The sequence below is a fragment of the Eschrichtius robustus genome, chromosome 13, assembly GCF_028021215.1.
Source record: "Eschrichtius robustus isolate mEscRob2 chromosome 13, mEscRob2.pri, whole genome shotgun sequence".
Lineage (NCBI taxonomy): Eukaryota > Metazoa > Chordata > Mammalia > Artiodactyla > Eschrichtiidae > Eschrichtius > Eschrichtius robustus.
This window is the reverse complement of record NC_090836.1, coordinates 42,583,749-42,602,644: the sequence shown is the minus strand read 5'-3', so window position 1 is coordinate 42,602,644 and position 18,896 is coordinate 42,583,749. Positions and strand designations below refer to the sequence as shown.

Genomic DNA, 18,896 nt, shown 5'->3' with positions numbered 1-18,896 from the left:
CTTCTTAGTTCTAGGCAATTCTTCATATCTAGGGACGTTGTGACTCCCCAGTTGCCTCTGATATCGAAGCCCCTTCTTGACCCCAGACAGCCCCTTATATCTGGAGTCCCAGCCACCTCCACACAGATTTCCAGTATCTGGGCTCCTTTCTCTCCTGGGAAGTGCTTGGTTCCTGGGGTCTCTTCCACCCCTGAGGAACTCTTGGAATCTGGACCCTTAACCCTCTCTGAGCAGCCTCAGGCATTCCAGACCTCTGCCACCCATGAGCAATCTCCCTATCTACAAGCCCCTTCTACCCTTAGGCAGCATCTGTCACCATGGGCCCTTCCTGGGCAAGCTTCCCCACTATGGATCCCTCCCACCCCTGGGCATCCCCCTACACTGTGGGCTCCCTCAACCCCTGGAAAGCCCCAGAAAAATTTGTCCTCTCCTGTCTCTAAGAAAAGTAAGGAAAGATTGTCAATTATTTCTTCTCTGAAACCTAAATCAGCATTGGTCCATCCCAGTGCTCCAAGTTTCAAGGTACCTCAAGCCCCTTTCACCACTAAGAAGTTCCAAATATCAGAGGTCTCTGACACTTATGAATAAATCCAGAGACCCCGAGATCCTTTTGCCATGGAACAATTTAGAACATTTAAGTCCTATCTCACTGATTACAGGACACCAGTATCCCAAACCCCTTACACTGATGAGGGGGCCCTTCCTACTCTCATTAAGCCTGTAATATCACTACCTTCTCTTACTACTCAACTACGCAAAACATCACAGAGCTCACCTTCTGAATGGGACCAGAAATCCCGATTTCCCCGTATAGATAAGCCCTGGATACTGACTTCACTTTCAGGTACCAAGAAACCCAAGATGATGGTGCCCACTTCCTATCCCCAAGAGCTCAAAGAACAGAACTATTTTGTTGATGTGGAGGCTCAGCGGAAGAACCTGATTCTCTTAAATCAGGCGACAAAAGCTTCTACACTCCCTTCACAACTACACACAACAGCTAGGAATCTCATAATTGAGACACTTCATATGGACAAAGTTCGGCTGGGATACCTATTCCGCAAGTACATTGCCTATAGGCTGATCCAGTGTGCAAGGTAGATATAAATATTGTGTGTCCAGTTTTCTGAAATCAGGTTTAGTCCTGATTTCAAATATCCTCCCTCATTGCCCTATAAGTATATACATATTTGTCAGATTAGATGTTCTAAAAGATTTTCTTATAGAAGGTCTGTGGAATGGAAGCATATTTAAGATAGTAAAAGGAGGTATATTTTTTAGGAAATAAAAAATGTCTTATAACATCTATTTCATTCATTTATGTCTCTAGCAGAGATGTTTAAGTATATTTTGTGGATCATGGTTGGTCTCCAAAATATCAGCTTCAGAAGTTTAGAAATGCTTCCAGTTACTCTGAATTACTTTCATCTTGGGTTCACCAGAAGATCTATGATTCTTTTTTTTTTTAATTTATTTTTTATTGAAGTAAAGTTGAAGAGAAGATTTATGATTCTTAAAGTGGTAGATGGCAGGTGTATGTACATTGTGTTGCCATGGCAGCCTTGCAGCTGGAGTGACCTGGAGGAAAGATTCTAGTCCTGAATTTTTTAAATTGCAAATATCAGAAATCGGTCAGGAAAGTGACAATTAGTCTGCCATTCTTGGTCTTTGTGTTTGAGGTTACCAACTTACTATTTTGGGGATTTTAAAAAAGTTATTTTTTATTGTAGAATTTTTTTCCCCTTTTTTTAATAGTTGATTTACGATATTTTGTTAGCTTATTTGGAGAATTTTTTTAACCTAAAATTACAAGATGCCAAACTAAGACCTATGATAGAAAAAGCTATCATTAATTATAGGAACAATCTATGTCATTTATTCAACAAATATTTATTGAATGTGTACTATGTGGCAGGCCTTGTTCTAGGTGCCAGGGATACAGTAGTGAATAAAACAAAGTACCCTGTTCTCACGAAATTTACATTTTTGAGGATTGAAATCATTTGAAAACTAAGCACTGGAACAACAAGGTGCAAAAGAAAGACATCCAGTATATAGGCAGAAATCTTCATTTCAAAGCTTATCTTAGAATTGTTGAAAAATATTCTGCTCTATAGCTGTCTTTAGTTTTCTCTTTCCAGAATGAATATTCCTAGTCCTTTAAATCTGTTTTTACATGTAAACATGTAAAAAAATGGATGAAACACTTGAGAACTTTAAATAACATGTTTCTGGTCATTCTCCAGTTCCCTTATGTCTTTTTTCCTTTGTTATATTTAAATTAAAATAAATAAATTGCACATTCACCTGGTACAATATATTTTTTTTGATATGATATTCTAAACATATAAATGGTAGAATGAAAAGCCTCCTTAATAGTCCTATTCTTGGCCATTAGGCCCCTCCCCCTGGGCTACTAATGTATTCCACCCAGAAATATTTTCTGCATATGCAGAAAAGTATATATGCTCTTTTATCCCTCTCTTTACAAATTTTAAAGTTACAATGTTTGATTTTTTTTATAACAAGTTAGAATTTAGGTATTAATATATAAAAAGGCTACTCATCCATTTTATAGTTTCATAGTATTCCAATGTCTAGATTTACCAGAATTTACTTAACCTCTGATGAACATTTATGTTGTTTTCAATATTTTGCATTATAAAAAATGCAAAACCCAGCTTATCTTTACTAATATAGTCTTCCTATTCAAGAAAATGATATACCTTTGTTTTTGTTCAGGTCGTGTGTGTGTGCATGGGCACGTGTGTGTGTGTGTGTGTGTGTGTCCTGTTGGAGCATTCTAAAGTTTTCATCTAGCTCTTGCATATTCTGCCATAAGTGTATATCTTGTTAGTTTTTATTTTTGTTGTTACTATTGTAAATGGACTCTCTTCTTCTATGATACCTTCTAACTGGTTGTTACTTGTATAAATGAAGGCTAGATTTCTCTATATCAATTTTGTATGCAGCCATCTTACTGTATTCAAAAGCATGTGATAGTTTTTCAGTTGATATTCTTGAGTTTTCCAATTACATAATCATATCACCTACAAATAATAATTTTTTACATCTAGAATTTCCAACTTTTAAACATCTCATTTCTGTCCCTGTCTACCTGAATTGATTAGTACCTTCAGAACTATACTAAAAAATCTTGGTGATGTGGCCACAGGGCCATCTTTGTTCATTTGACTTGCCCTGAGTAACAGCTAGTAGTGCCCTTCCATGGTCCCATGTTATTTTTTTGTAGGAAAAACTCACCTTCAAGAACATTTAAAAGGATTGTTTATATTTATATTCTCCTTTCTGAAAAAGTTACAAAACAACTTTAACCTTAGTCAATTTCATTTTGAGGGGGGTTATTTTCTCCATTCCTTTGTAACTCAGAATGCCAAAATGTAAGTCCTTTCATTGCTAATTATTATAGTGGTGATAGTGGACATCTTTCTAGTATATGTCATTAAAAAATGCTGGCTTTTGGGTTGAAATACATTTTATCATATTAAAGAAGTATCCATCAGCTCCTGTTTCATTATTTTTTTAAAATCAAGAGTGGATGTTGAATTTTGTTAAATTTATTAAATCACATTTTGATAAATGTCATTTCAGCACTTCATTTTCATGGTTATTAGAGAACATATTTTCTCCTCAGATCTATTAATATGATTATTTTAAACCATCATCGCATCCCTGGAATTTGTCCTTGTTGTACCTTTCTTTGAATGTGTTACATTTGCTAATATTTTATTTAGGATTTTACTCTGCATTGATATTCATTAGTAAGTTTGGTGGTTTACTTCTTTAGGTGCTATCTTTGTCAAATTTTGGTATAATTTTAAGTTTATATCATTTAAAAAACGTGAAAGCTTATTTTTTTTCTATGCTCTGGAACAGTTTAATGATAAAATTAGCTATTCTTTGAAAGTTTGATAGATTTCACCTATGATATTATATGGGCTTGGTACTTTTGGGGGGGAATTCTATGACAACTTTCTTAATTTTTATATGGCAATTAAGGTTGTTTAGTTTTATTGAAGATTTTGAAGACCTAGTGACACGATGTGACCTGTTTTAGTAAAATCATTTAAAAATTGAAATATATAGATCAACATTTCACAACAATATTTAATTTATACACTTATAACTTTAATCCCATCAAGGATCAATTTGTTCATTTTTCAGAAAGCTCTTCTTTAATATTTAATGTTATAATAATCAAATCACCAACAGGTATAACAAGGAATTAAATATTGACAGATGAAAGATTCCATAATAAAAATGGCTGAGTCAAGAAGATTCTAACATTACATGGGAGAGAAAATATAAAGTATAATAATATAAACTATTTTTGAATAAAGAAAGTTTTGTAGAACCTCTGTAAGTAAAGATTACATGTTTAAATGCTAAAATACAGTTTTAGAGTTGTATTACCACATGATCAGTGTAATATACCTGAAAAGCAATGATGGAAAGAATGTAAAATTACACCAGATGCTGATAATGAAACATTTCATTTCCATATATATTGAAGAAAGTTCTTAAAGATACTAAATGTTGTGGCGACTAGATAGGATTTAACTTATCATTTAATTCATTAACATTTAAAATATCCACTACATGCCAGGGGCTGGGTTAGGCCCAGGGGGTAGAGGGTGGAAGGATACAAAAATGGATAAGCCATATCCCTGCCTTGAGGGCACTCAAAGCCTACTCAGAGACAGTCATACAAACAGATGATTATATAGTATGATGTGGAAAGAACAATGATGGTATATCACCTACTCTATACAAGAGGACTGAGGAGAGGGGAGAGTTAGGTAAAGCTTCTAGGAGTCCAGACCTTTGAACTATGTCTCAAAGAACTAGTAAAAGTCAGTAAGGCAGCAAAGGCAGAGAGTCTAGCAGGACAAAGAAAGGAAGAAAGAAGCAAAGTTGTGTGTGTGTGTGTGTGTGTCTGTCGGTGGAAACCAGTAACTGTTTCGGGGTACGATGAACCATATCCATATAAGATGGCGAATTTAAATGATAAATGTTTTGTGTGTTCTGACTGCTCCACCAATCGGCCATTCCCCCATCTCTCTCCCTCTCCTTGGGCTTCCCTATTCCCTGAGACACACAATAATATTGAAGTTAGGCCAATTAATAACCCTACAATGGCCTCTAAGTGTTAAAGTGGAAGGAAGAGTCTCATGTCTCTCACTTTAAGTCAAAAGCTAGATATGAATGAGCTTAGTAAGGAAGGCATGTTGAAAGCCGAGAAAGGCTGAAAGCTAGGCCTTTTGCACAGTTAGCTAAGTTGTGAATGCAAAGGAAAAGTCCTTGAAGGAAATTGAAAGTGCTACTCTAGTGAACACACGAATGATAAGAAAGACAAACAGCCTTATTGCTGATGTAGAGAAAGTTTTAGTGGTCTGGATAGAAGATCAAACCAGCCACGACATTCCCTTAATTGAAAGCCTAATCCAGAGCAAGGCCCTAAGTCTCTTCAATTCTATGAAGGCTGAGAGAGGTGAGAAAGCTGCAAAAGAAAAGTCTGAAGCTAGCAGAGGTTGATTTATGAGGTTTAAGGAAAGAAGCCTCTTCATAACATCAAAGTGCAAGGTGAAGCAGAACGTGCTAATGTAGAAGCTGGAGCAAGTTATCCAGATCTAGCTAAAATAAGTAATGAAGGTGGCTATATTAAAAAGCAGATTTACAATGTATACAAAACAGCCTCATATTGGAAGAAGATGCCATCTAGGACTTTCATAGCTAGAGAGGATTAGTCAATGCTTGGCTTCAAGGCTTCAGAGCTTTGAAGGACAGGCTGACTCTCTTGTTAGGGGCTAATGCAGCTGGTGACTTTAAGTTGAAGCCAGTGCTCATTAACCATGCTAAATTAAAATGCTAAATCTACTCTGCTATGTTTTATCAACGAAACAACAAAGCTTAGATGACAGCACAACTATTGACAACATGGTTTACTAAATATTTTAGGCCTACTATTGAGACCTACTGCTCAGAAAAAAAAGATTCCTTTCAAAATATTACTGCTCATTGACAATGCACCTGGTCACCCAAGAGCTCTAATGGAGATGCACGTTAAGATTCACGTTGTTTTCACGCCTGCTAACACAGCTTCCACTCTGCAGCCCATGGATCAAGGAGTAATTTCGACTTTCAAGTCTTATTATTTAAGAAATAGATTTCGTAAGGCTATACAGTAGCTGCCATAGATAATGGATCTGGGCAAAGTCAATCAAAAACCTTCTGGAAAGGAGTCACCATTCTAGATGTCATTAAGATCATTTATGATTCATGGAAAGAAGGCAAAATACCAACGTGAATAGGAGTTTAGAAGAAGTTGATTCCAACCTTCATGGATAACTGAGTAGCTCAAGACTTCAGTGTAAGAAGTAACTGCCGATGTGGTGGAAACAGCAAGAGAACTAGAATTAGACGTAGAGCCTGAAGATGGGACTGAATTGCTACCATCTCATGATGAAACTTGAATAGATGGGGAGTTGCTTCTTATGGAAGAGCAAAGAAAGTGGTTTCTTGAGATAGATTCTTCTGATGAAGATGCTGGGAAGACTGTTGAAATGACAGCAAAGGATGTAGAATATTACATAAACTTAGCTGTTAAAGCAGTGGCAGGGTTTGAGAGGACTGACTCCAATTTTAAAAGAAGTTCTACCATGGATAAAATGCTATCAAACAGCTTTGCAGGCTACAGAGATATCATTCGTAAAAGGACAAGTCAATGGATGTGGCAAACTTCATTGTTGTCTTTTTTTAAGAAATTGCCAAAGCCACCCAAACCTTCAGCAACCACCACCTGATCAGTCAGCAGCCATCAGCACTGAGGCAAGATTCTCTACCAGCTCAGATGACTGTTAGAATTTTTTAGCAATAAAGTATTTTTATTTATTTATTTTTTAATTTTTAAAAATTGATATATAGTTAATTTACAATGTTGTGTTTGTTGCCAAGTGATTCAGTTATACATATATACATATAAATATATATACATATATACATTCTTTTTCAGATTCTTTTCCATTATAGGTTATTACAAGATACTGAGTATAGTTTCCTGTGCTATACAGCAGGTCCTTGTTGTTTACCTGTTTTATATTTAGTAGTGTGTATATGTTAATCCCAAACTCCTAATTCATCTCCCCCACCCCCTGGTATCCACTTTGGTAACCATAAGTTTGTTTTCTATGTCTATGAGTCTATTTCTGCTTTGTAAATAAGTTCATCTTTATCTTTTTTTTTTTTTGGCCATGCCACGTGGCTTGCAGGATCTTAGTTCGACCAGGGATCGAACCCGTGTCCCCTGCAGTGGAAGCACCGAAGCATGGAGTCCTAACCACTGGACCACCAGGGAATTCCCTGTACCATTTTTTCGGATGCCCCATATCAGTGATATCATATGATATTTGTCTTTCTCTGTCTGACTTACTTCACTTAATATGATAATATTTGGGTCCATCCATATGCTGCAAATGGCATTATTTCATTCTTTTTATGGCTGAGTAATATTCCATTGTATATATATACCACATCTTTATCCATTCATCTGTTGATGGACTTTTAGGTTGCTTCCATGTCTTGGCTATGGTAAATGGTGCTGCTATGAACACTGGGGTGCATGTATCTTTTCGAATTAGAGTTTTCTCCAGATATATGCCCAGAAGTGGGATTGCAGGATCATATGGTAACTCTATTTTTAGTTTTTTAGGGAACCTCCATCCTGTTCTCCATAGAGGCTGCACCAATTTACATTCCCACCAACAGTGTAGGAGGGTAGTAATAGTTTTATATCCAAATTCTGATCATGCTTTTTCTCTGACGTCTGGAAGACCTTGGCTCGAATTTCCAGTTCTGAACTTCTCTAAGACTCAAATGTGCTGAGTCAAATTTGTAAAATTGATGTAATGATAATTACTTCAAAGAATGGTTGCAAGGGGACTTCCCTGGTGGCGCAGAGGTTGAGAATCCGCCTGCCAATGCAGGGGACGATCCCTGGTCCGGGAAGATCCCACATGCCATGGAGCAACTAAGCCTGTGCGCCACAACTACTGAGCCTGCACTCTAGAGCCCGCTCGCTGCAACTACTGAGCCCACGTGCTGCAACTACTGAAGCCCACGTGCCTAGAGTCCATGCTCCGCAGCAAGAGAAGCCACTGCAATGAGAAGCCCCTGCACCACAACAAAGAGTAGCCCCCGTTCACCACAACTAGAGAAAGCCCGGACGCAGCAATGAAGACCCAATGCAGCCAAAAATAATAATAATAAAAAAATATAAAATTAACTCAGAAAGTTAATATATTTAAGTATTAAATGATCCATATATATAGTAGGTTCTAAGCTATTACAACCCACAAAGAGACCTAAGAGTTATTCCCTTCCCCCTCTCTATATATATGTAAAATACATATATTCAGAAAAACATCTTCAGTGGGTTCCCATTGCCTACCTCCCCCAAAATCCAAATCCATAACATGATGTTTAAAGCCTTTCATAATCCACCTATGTCAGTCTCATCCCCCACTATATCCATTCACATATCTGTGGTCTAAAAGTTCCAGACTACTCACCACTCCCAAAATATAACTTTCATTGTCTTGCCTTTATTTAGAGTGTTCCCTCAACCTGGAATTCTTCATCCCCTTTTTCTCAAACTTCAGTGGCTGTAAGGTTTACCTGAGATTTTTTTTAAAATACAGATCCTGAAGCTTACCACCAAGATTTTTTATTCAAAAGGTCTGGGGATGCACCATGGAATCTGCATTATCAATAAGCACCACCCTTCCACCCCCAACAAAATGATTCAGTCCAGGTGATTAGGGTCCACACTTTGAGAAATACTGGTATTGTGGAAAGAGAAAAGATCTGGGTTTGCTTCCCAAATCTGTTATTTATCAATTATGTGACTTTAGAAAATTACTTAACTTTGCTCAGATTCCTTTTCCTCTCCTGTAGAATGCGGATGGCAAAAAACTATGTTTTGGAGGCCCAAACGTTGTGGCGTACATTATAGTAAAGAGAGTACTACATTTTTATGACTGTTCCTCAAGATCCTATTCAATATCTTCCTATGAAGCATTCTTTATTCCTCTTGTTAGAATTAATTACGTTTTCCTTTTTGCTCAAACAGCTAAATTGTTATTTAGTATTTATTTCATTCTCTCTCTGACACAATTTATTAGTCTCCTAATCTGGCTTGTAAGTGCTTTGAAGGCAAGGACACTCTTTTTCATAATTGTATTAAGTACCTTCTATATGTTGTATACATATCAATACTAAAATATAATATATTTAAAAAATAATAAGCAACACTATTTTAACACCAAAAACTCTGTGAGGAGTTAATGAAAATTTGACAGTCATATAGAGTTTTGAAAGTTTAGTCATATAGGGAACTAGATTAAGGTCTCATTAAGCAAGCCTGCCACCCCTATACTATCTCTCTCTACTTACTAAGGATGAGATGAGAATGGTGACACCAGGTTTGCTGAGTTAGTGTCAGTAATTATATGAATCTAATTCTTGTTAATTTTTCCAAGAAAGAACATAATTAAATGGTTACAAGCCATCCAGAATACTGGGAGAGGTTATGAGACCCAGAACCTCTACATAATGCTGAGCAGAATAGATGACTATCAAAAAAAGGTGATGCAGATCTGCACAGAGAAGCAGAAGTCACTACAGCAGAAACGGAATCAGTGCCTGAGGAAAATGATGTACTTATTCAGCCAGGTAATCTGCTTTCTTTTCCCTCTCCCCAGTGTGCTGTAAGAAAAGCGAAAGTTGCAGGCTTTGAAAATAACAGTTACCTGGACATACCATAACATACTACAAATTTCATGGCTTAAAACAACAGAAATGTATTCTCTCACAGTTCTGGAGGCCAGTTCGAGAAATCAAGGTGTTGGCAGGGTTGGTTCCTTCTGGAGGCTCTGAGGGAGAAATTTGTTCCAAGCCTCTCTTCTAGATTTTGGTGGCTATAGACAATCCTTGGCATTCCTTGGCTTGTAGCTGCATAACTCCAATCTCTGCCTCTGTCTTTCCCATGGCCTTCTTCCTAGTGTGTTTTATGTTCTCTCCTCTTATAAAGCCATGTGCCATTGGATTTAGGACTCATCTGGTTAAACCAGGATGACCTCATCTTGAGATCCTTAACTACATCTGTAAAGACCCTTTTTCCAAGTAAGGCCACATTCACATGTTCTGAGTGAACATATCTTTTGGGGAGTTCACCATTCAATCCACTACACTGTGACTTCAGAGAAACTCCTAAATTGACAACAGGAATACTGGCTGGACTCTCTAGATGAGAAAAGATTAGAATAGGAGAGACTTCCAGAAATGCTCAACTCCTTCCTAGTCAACCCACATCTACCAGCCTCTAGATATGAAACCTCTTGAGGTCACTGCTCTCCAGCTGATTCTTGGTGGTTACATTCCTCAAAACTATCAGAAAGCAAGCTTTAATATGTATTTACAAAAAAAGGAGACAAGGGTTTACTTAACTTGCTTACATAGCACCAGGCACAGAAGATCCTGCTAAACTCTGACATCACCCAATTATGTCTCAGAGCCCTCTCTGAGATGACCATCAGTATGCTTTTGGAAGTGATACCTCCCAAAAGTTATAGAGCTGAGATTAGAGTTCTTTGTTCTGGGATTATATGCTCCCATTATTTTCTCCAGCATGGAGTTCTGGAACATTCTCGGAGTTCTAGGAATATTTTATAGTTATACATCATTTTCTTTTACTAAAGTAATTAATTTACAAGATTAGTTTACTTGCTACTCTAGAAGGTACAGAGAGACTTCTCATTATAGACATATTGTGAATTTTCCAGAAGTTACTTTTTCTTCTCTTTTCTTTTTTTTTGGCCGTGCCACGTGGCTTGCAGGATCTCAGTTCCCTGACCAAGGATTGAATCCAGGTCACAGCAGTGAAAGCCTGGAATCCTAACCACTAGGCCATCAGGGAACTCCCCAGAAGTTACATTTTATTTTAATTTAATTTTATTTTACTTTACTTTACTTCTTTACTTTACTTTACTTTACTAACTTTATCTTACTTTATTTTATTTTATTTTATTTTATTTTATTTTATTTTATTTTATTTTATTTACTTTGGCTGCACCGGGTCTTAGTTGCGGCATGCATGCGGGATCTCATTCCCTGACCAGGGATTGAACCTGGGCCCCCTGCATTGGGAGCACCAAGTCTTACCCACTGGACTACCAAGGAAGTCCCTAAAAGTACATTTTAAACATTAAAACTCTCTGACCTCAAAAACTGGATATTTTTGACAGTTCTGGGTTTGGAAAATATGACCAATGTAAATGGAGTAAAGCAAGATGAATTGGCAGTGTCATGAACTGTTTAACAGGAATTACAATGTCTAGGGCATTTCAGAGGATTAATAAGGGTCTGGGGTCAGGGAAGCTAGAATCTAGATGATGAGGTGGGTATCAAGGCATCAAGAAGGGAGGGGAAAAAGCAAAAAGGAAGAAAAGGGTAGAAATGAATAAATACCTACACTGAATCAGAGTGGTGGTCAAGAGGCTGGTTCTGCTACCAGATTGGGTTCAAATCAGCTTTACCACATACTAGCTAAGAGACCTTGGGTAAGCCACTTAACTTTTCTGAGCTTCATATCCCCATATGTAAGACAAGGATAATAATGGCACCTATCTCGTAAGGTAGTAAATATCAAATAAATTAATACATAGAAAGCACCTGACAGTCAATGTTAGCTATCATTATATTTGCACAGTGTTTCACAACTGATGAATATATTGTCTTACACAACTCTCATAAGAGCCCTGTGTTTATTATTCTTGTTTTAGAAATGAGAAGAAAGAGGTGCAGATAAAACTAGCAACTAACGCAAAGTCACAAAGCTAGGAAATGAGAGGACTAAAACTAGAACTTAATGCAGGACCACGGTTTTTATATATCATAGCTGCCAACTCTGAAATTGTGTGTTGGAGGCAGGTAGAGGTTGAGGAGTGGCAGGAGGAAGGGAGAAAGGGCATGGAGAAAGAGAATTCCTTTTCCAAGGAAAAGGGAGTGTCATAGTTTAGCTAAGGCCCGCTAGGAAGACCTTCCTAAAGACTCTGGCCCTTTCTTTTCATGATTTCCTTTTTCTGATTTATTTATGTTTAGCTTCAAGAGATATATAAATTGAATCTAAATCAAGCTATCCCTTTGATCCTCAAAAAGAAGCAAATATCTGCCTCTACCAAATTTGTTCAACAGCCAATCTTAAAAGAAGAGGACAAAAAGGATGACATATTCAGTAAGTTCAGGTATGTGGTAGGAAAGACTGACATTAAACTTTCTTTGGATAATATGTGGGACCTCATGCTTTTTTTTCCTGCCCAAGAGCTTCCCCTTCTCCACAGTTATGATATGGTTCAGGGGAGAATATTAATTTTCTTAGCTAATTTAGCAAAAGGCTTATTTCTACTTAAATATTTAATATCTAATTTTGAGTTCCTTAAAAAAAAATGAAGTTGATTCTTCCTTATGAAGAAACAAATTATTTTAATACACACAGTGAAGAAACTTAGAAGCATTACTTTTTTTTTTTTAAGAAGGTAGGAACTTTGGGAAGGAAGGGGAAAAGACTGCTGTGGGGGAAACATAGCCTGCATATGGAGTGTATACTCCATGAAGCTAAGAAAGTCGTTTTAAAACATATTAGTAGGTGAAGTCATGGAAATGCAACTTTCAGGGGGAAAAAACGTTATTTCTGCAAATTCTGCTGTTTTAATCCATCTCTCAGTCAAAATGGGCATAGCTAATGTTCCTCGGTGCCAGCGGGGTTTTATAGGACACGGTGGTGGTGAAGAGAAGGGGGGAGAATGGCTTTTGAAGCCATTCTTTTGAATGGTTATGGAGTTCAGGAGAGTTTGATGCTTCCAAGTGGTGCTTGCTCGCTGATTCTCTACACAAGAAGACCAAATGGAAGCCATCTGGAATGCTGATCTATCCACTTCAAGTTACCCAATAACAGAGAAGACATCAATGTATTCACTCTGGGCCCAGCTGGGTGGGTACCCAGATATTCCTATGCTGCTCCAGTTAGATGTTCAGTCGTCTACGTTCAGAAGATCTCTTACATGCATTCACTCAAAGTAAGTTAAGGACTGGGAGGGAGCACTCTGGTAATTGGGCCTTTGGTCACATATCTTTTGTTTCCCTAACTTGACTTTCTCTTACAGCACCAGGGAGTTACCAAAAGTAGTTTTTCGGTGTGAGGTCAGACTCACACCAGCCATAAAATAGTACAGGTAAATTCAACATTAGTCTTTTAGTGTTTCTCTTCATAGGCCTATAGATGTCACTACTGGAATAATATAAACAAACAAACAAACAGACAAAAAGCAGTTATAATACCATGAAACCTAATCTAACACTACATAGGTCCACTTTGAATTCCACCCTTAGGGATTTATTACTGGAAGAACCAGAAAGACCGTAGTAGAATGCTTTTGCCCACTTCATGATTCAGTAACATGACCTTAAATGCAGTTGTCATATCTAGGCCAAATTTGAAGTAAATTCAGTGCTTATATCCCAGGATGCACTGAAGAGACTCAGAGAGAACAGGTAAGGTGGTCATGTGGTTCCACATTTCCAAATTCTGTTAAACCAGATTCTCACTGAAACTATTGGAAACCATTCTAGTGGAAGTGAAGAGTTTTGGAGTCTCCATTACCTCTTTCAAGTAAGAGAATTAGTTAATGTTCTAAGCTAAGAATTTAGAAGTGGAACTTTTGTAACATGAAAGAGTTTGTGGGAGCAGTCTGATTTATTCTGGTGAAATCCAAGTCCTGGGGTAAGAAGAAATAGTGTTAACTCATCAATTTGTTTAGGTAGCAGACACCATGAAATAAGACACTTAAAATTCTATAATAAAGTAAAATAATAGCAAAAATACTATATAATGTATACAATATAAAATCATATACCGTGAGCACAAGTGTTCATGAAAAAAAGTAACCAAATCAAATGTAACCATTAAGTTGAATAAGTATGACTCCTAAGTTATAAGTTATAATCAGAAAGCAGCTTTCTTTTTTGTCTCCCATTTTCCCTTACATTTTTTGAGTAATTAAATTAATTAACTTAGGTTATTTGGAGAGATAACATTGCTAATTTAACGCCTATAGTGCTTGGGACAAGATGTATAAATTTTTCTTTGAATAATATTTCCTTTATCTCCATTCCACAGCTAGCTTCAACTATTAGATATACTACTGACCTAACTATTCACTTCTTACTCATGCTAAATCCTACAAAGTTAGTGAGGCTCTTACTTCCAATTTACTGTTTTGAAGTACTCAGAATCAAGGAGCTTTCCATAGATTTTTTTTTAAGGTACAATGTATATACATTTAACCTCTTTAGGGTACAGTTCTGAGTCTTGACAAGTGCAGAGTTATGGCAACCACTAATCTGCTTGCAGTTCCTATAGTTTTCTCTTTCCCAGAATGTCATATAAATGGAAGTATATAGTATGTAATCTTTTGAATCTGGCTTTTTCCACTTGGCATAATTCATGTGATTCATCCATGTTGTTACATGTATCAGTAATTCATTTCCTTTTACTTCTTGACTAGTATTATTCCACTGTATGCCTGTACCATATTACTTTATCCATTCACCAGGTCAAAGACATCTGAGTTGTTTCCAGTTTTTGGCAATTATGAATAAAACTGCTATAAAAATTCATATACAGGTTTTGGGGTGAATGTAAGTTTTCACTTCTCCTAGAAAAATACCCAGGTGTGCCAATGCTGGGTTGTATGATAAGTGTATATTTACTTTATAAGAAATGGCTAAGCTATTTTCCAAAGTGATTTTACATCCCTTTACATTTATTCAGTGAAGCTAGTTCTTACCCTGCCTCCAGATGAAAATCTAGATGGTTCCATGACATTTCTGGTAACTTTTTTTTTATATAGTATTTTTAAAAATATTTATTTAATCTATTTAATTTATTTATTTTATTCTTGGCTGCGTCGCGAATATTTATTCTTAGCTGCGGCAGGCGGGATCTTCGTTGTGGCACGTGGGATCTTTTGCTGGCGCGTGTGGGCTCCAGAGAGCGTGGGCTCTGTAGTTTGCGGGCACACGGCCTCTCTAGTTGAGGCACTCAGGCTCAGTAGTTGTGGTGGGCATGTTCAGTTGCCCCGCAGCAGGTGGGATCTTAATTCCCCGACCAGGGATCGAACTCATGTCCCCTGCGTTGGAAGATGGATTCTTTACCACTGGACCACCAGGGAAGTCCCCATTTCTGGTAACTTTTTAATAATGTAAGTTTATCTAGTCGGTAATTAAAATGTCCAGAACCATGTATAATAAAGCTTTAATTTTGTTTTAAAGTTCTCCTCTCTTCCAGCTTAGACTATTGCAACTTAACAGTCAGGGAAGGAGGACATGAACAGCTTATTTTCTCTTTTGTGGCCTACTGCTTTTGTTCCTACTTTTCCAGCTTGCTAGTATTGGACCTCTTATGGATTACAGTTCTGAGAAGGGAGGAGAGGGAAAGGGAAAGAGAAAGTTCTTACTGACTACCACTGTTGCATTTTCTCACATCATCGCTTCCTGGATGTGACAGATTTTTGAAGATGACTCTTTCATGGGAGTACTTGGTGAGTTCCTTGGTGATCATCATCACTGGAGATCACTCATCTGCAGATTTCTTCTGCAATTTTTTTTCTTTTTGGCCACACCCAACGGCTTGCGGGATCTTAGTTCCCCGACCAGGGATGGAACCCGGGCCCTTGGCAGTGAGCGTGTGGAGTCCTAACCACTGGACTGCCAGGGAATTCCCTGCAGATTTCTTCATCATGGCAGATACATTTCTATTCCAACTGGTTGTTTGCATTTTTGATACCCCCAGCTTCTCTCTGCTGAGATGTGTTTGCATATTTAGGCAGTTCTCCTGGACAGAATACATGACAGCCCTATGTCATCTCTCCTGGGTATATATGTAGGTGTGGCCCTCATCTAGTCTATAGGAAACACTTGAGCCTTCTTTGTCCAGATAAACTCTGAGGCTGAAGGCCTATCCCAATGCAGCAGCAGCTGTTTCTTTGTTTCTGCCATTAGAGCAGCTAGCCAATCAGTCAGGTATGGTTTTTTTTCAGGTATGGAATCAGGCCCTTGTCTACTGGGCCTCCAAATTGGAGGCTCGTGTTAAGTTCTTGGAGTGGAGGAAGGGTAGAAGCACTCTCAAAATCCTCTTCTCCTTGACCATCTCATACCCTCAGAGTGAGTTAAAAGATTAAGAGTTAATTTCTTTGTAAATCCTAGTCTAGCACTTCTCTTTGGAATTTGGTATCCATTGTTAGGGTTGCCAGATTTAGCAAATAAAAAGGTAGGACACCCAGTTAAATTTTAATTTCAGATAAACAGCAAGTGATTTAGTATAAGTATGGTCCATGTAATTGTAAAAAATTATTTATTGTTTATCTGAAGTTCAAATTTGACTAGGCACCCTGTATTTAATCTGGCAACCCTTCTATTGTGCTTTGCCAAAACTTCCATTTTTACATGATATTAGATACAAAATATGTATTAGGAGTTTGAGTTATAGAGTTAGATGTTTGAAAAGTTTCAGAGTAGGAGATGCTGAAAACAGTGAAAAACTTTAATAAGACATTATAGGAAATAGAAGAATTAAAGACTTGGATTTTTTTCTATTTTTCACTAAACCTATTTTTAAGGCATCTTTAATTAGTAATAATGGGCACTATATGATCCGTTACTATTTGCCATCCTCCCCCTCTTTTTTTCTCCCTAGAATCTCTTCAAGGTCTTTCTCCCTCAAAGAGGATTATATATTTTTTTACTTTGTGGCAATTATAGTCTAAACCAAGAGACTTTTTTCCCTCTGGGTTTGGTTATTTCTACCATCCTTTGGATCTCAGTTTAAACAATCACTCTTTCTTTTTTTTTCTCAACTTTTTTTTTTTTTGGCCATGCCGCAGGGCATGTGGGATCCTAGTTCCCTGATCAGGGATCGAACACCCGCCTCCTGCATTAGAAGCACAGAGTCTTAACCACTGGACCACCAGGGAAGTCCCCAATCACTCTTTCCGAGCTGTCTTCTCTGACTCCTATGTTCTCCCATAGCGTCTTATAATTAACACTATTTTAGCACTTACCATTCTGTATTGTAATTGCCTTATTACTTACATCCCCTGATTTTAGACAATATGGTTTTTATTTATTTATTTGTTTGTTTGTTTATTTATTTATTTATTTTTTTTGGCTGCGTTGGGTCTTCGTTGCTGCATGCGGGCTTTCTCTAGTTGTAGCGAGCGGGGGCTACTCTTCATTGCGGTGTGCGGGCTTCTCATTGTGGTGGCTTCTCTTGTTTAGGAGCACGGGCTCTAGGTACGCAGGCTTCAGTAGCTGTGGCACACGGGCACAGTAGTTGTGGCTCGCGGGCTCTAGAGCGCAGACTCAGTAGTTGTGGCCCATGGGCTTAGTTGCTCCGTGGTATGTGGGATCTTCCTGGACCAGGGCTCGAACCTGTGACCCCTGCATTGGCAGAGGATTCTTAACCACTGTGCCACCAGGGAAGCCCCTAGACAATATGTTTTAAGACTAGCTGCCTGTTGTGTTCAACTGCCTCTATTTTTGCTCTGCCTGCTTTCCTTTCAAAAATAGTTACTGCTTCCTATGTGCCAGGTACTATAATGAGGCACTGAGATACAATATGTGGAAAGGGTTCAAGAGACCATGGATGCCAGGCAGAAGGAACAATACGTGCAAAAATCCAGGGCCGATAACATATTTCTTCTTTTACTTTATCTCATAAAAATTTTTTTTAAAAATTTAAAATATAGGAACTTCCCTGGTGGTCCAGTGGTTAAGAATCCGCCTTCCAATGCAGGGGACGTGGGTTCCATCCCTGGTCAGGGAACTAAGATCCCACATGCCTCGGGGCAACTAAGCCCACATGCTCTGGAGCCCGCGTGCCACAACTAGAGAGAGGCCCGTGCACCACAACGAAGATCCTATGTGCCACAACTAAGACCCAAGGCAGCCAAATAAATAAATGATTTATTTTTAATTAAAAATATATAAAAACAAAAACCTCCCTACTCCCCAGTACCCTTTCTTCCTGTTTCCAACAGAGGTGACTAGAACTAAAATTTCTCTTCCTGCCTTGATGTGTCATGTGATGCTTGGAGCTATTGTCATCTTTGGCAACCCTGAGGTGATAACCACAGGACAAAAAGACAATACACCAAGAATTACCGAGGAAGAAGATAAATGAAACCCTATCTTTGATAACATTAAGTTGCTGGAACAACCCTGAGTACACCTGCCTCTGGCCTTTTTGTTAAGTGAGGAATAAATGACTTTTTAGTTTCAACCATCCTTAGTCAGGGATTCTGTTACTTTTTTTTTTTTAACATCTTTATTGGAATATAATTGCTTTACAACGGTGTATTAATTTCTGCTTTATAACAAAGTGAATCAGCTATACATATACATATATCCCCATATCTCCTCTCTCTTGCGTCTCCCTCCCACCCTCCCTATCCCACCCCTCTAGGTGGTCACAAAGCACGAGCTGATCTCCCTGTGCTATGCGGCTGCTTCCCACTAGCTATCTATTTTACATTTGGTAGTGTATATATGTCCATGCCACTCTCTCACTTTGTCCCAGCTTACCCTTCCCACTCCCCGTGTTCTCAAGTCCATTCTCTACATCTGCGTCTCTACTCCTGTCCTGCCCCTAGGTTCTTCAGAACCTTTTTTTTTTTTTTTTAAGATTCCATATATATGTGTTAGCATACGGTATTTGTTTTTCTCTTTCTGACTTACTTCACTCTGTATGACAGACTCTAGATCCA

The 18,896-nt window shown here is 37.9% G+C and overlaps 1 protein-coding gene across 1 annotated transcript in view; it reads left to right on the top strand.

Annotated features, from left to right (window-relative positions):
* The window catches only part of FAM186A (family with sequence similarity 186 member A), a 118,382-nt gene that overhangs the window by 55,033 nt on the left and 44,453 nt on the right, over positions 1-18,896 (top strand). The window contains 4 exon segments of the mRNA XM_068561946.1: positions 87-1,097; positions 9,558-9,750; positions 12,178-12,322; positions 12,965-13,151. Coding sequence (XP_068418047.1) covers positions 87-1,097; positions 9,558-9,750; positions 12,178-12,322; positions 12,965-13,151 — 1,536 coding nt within the window.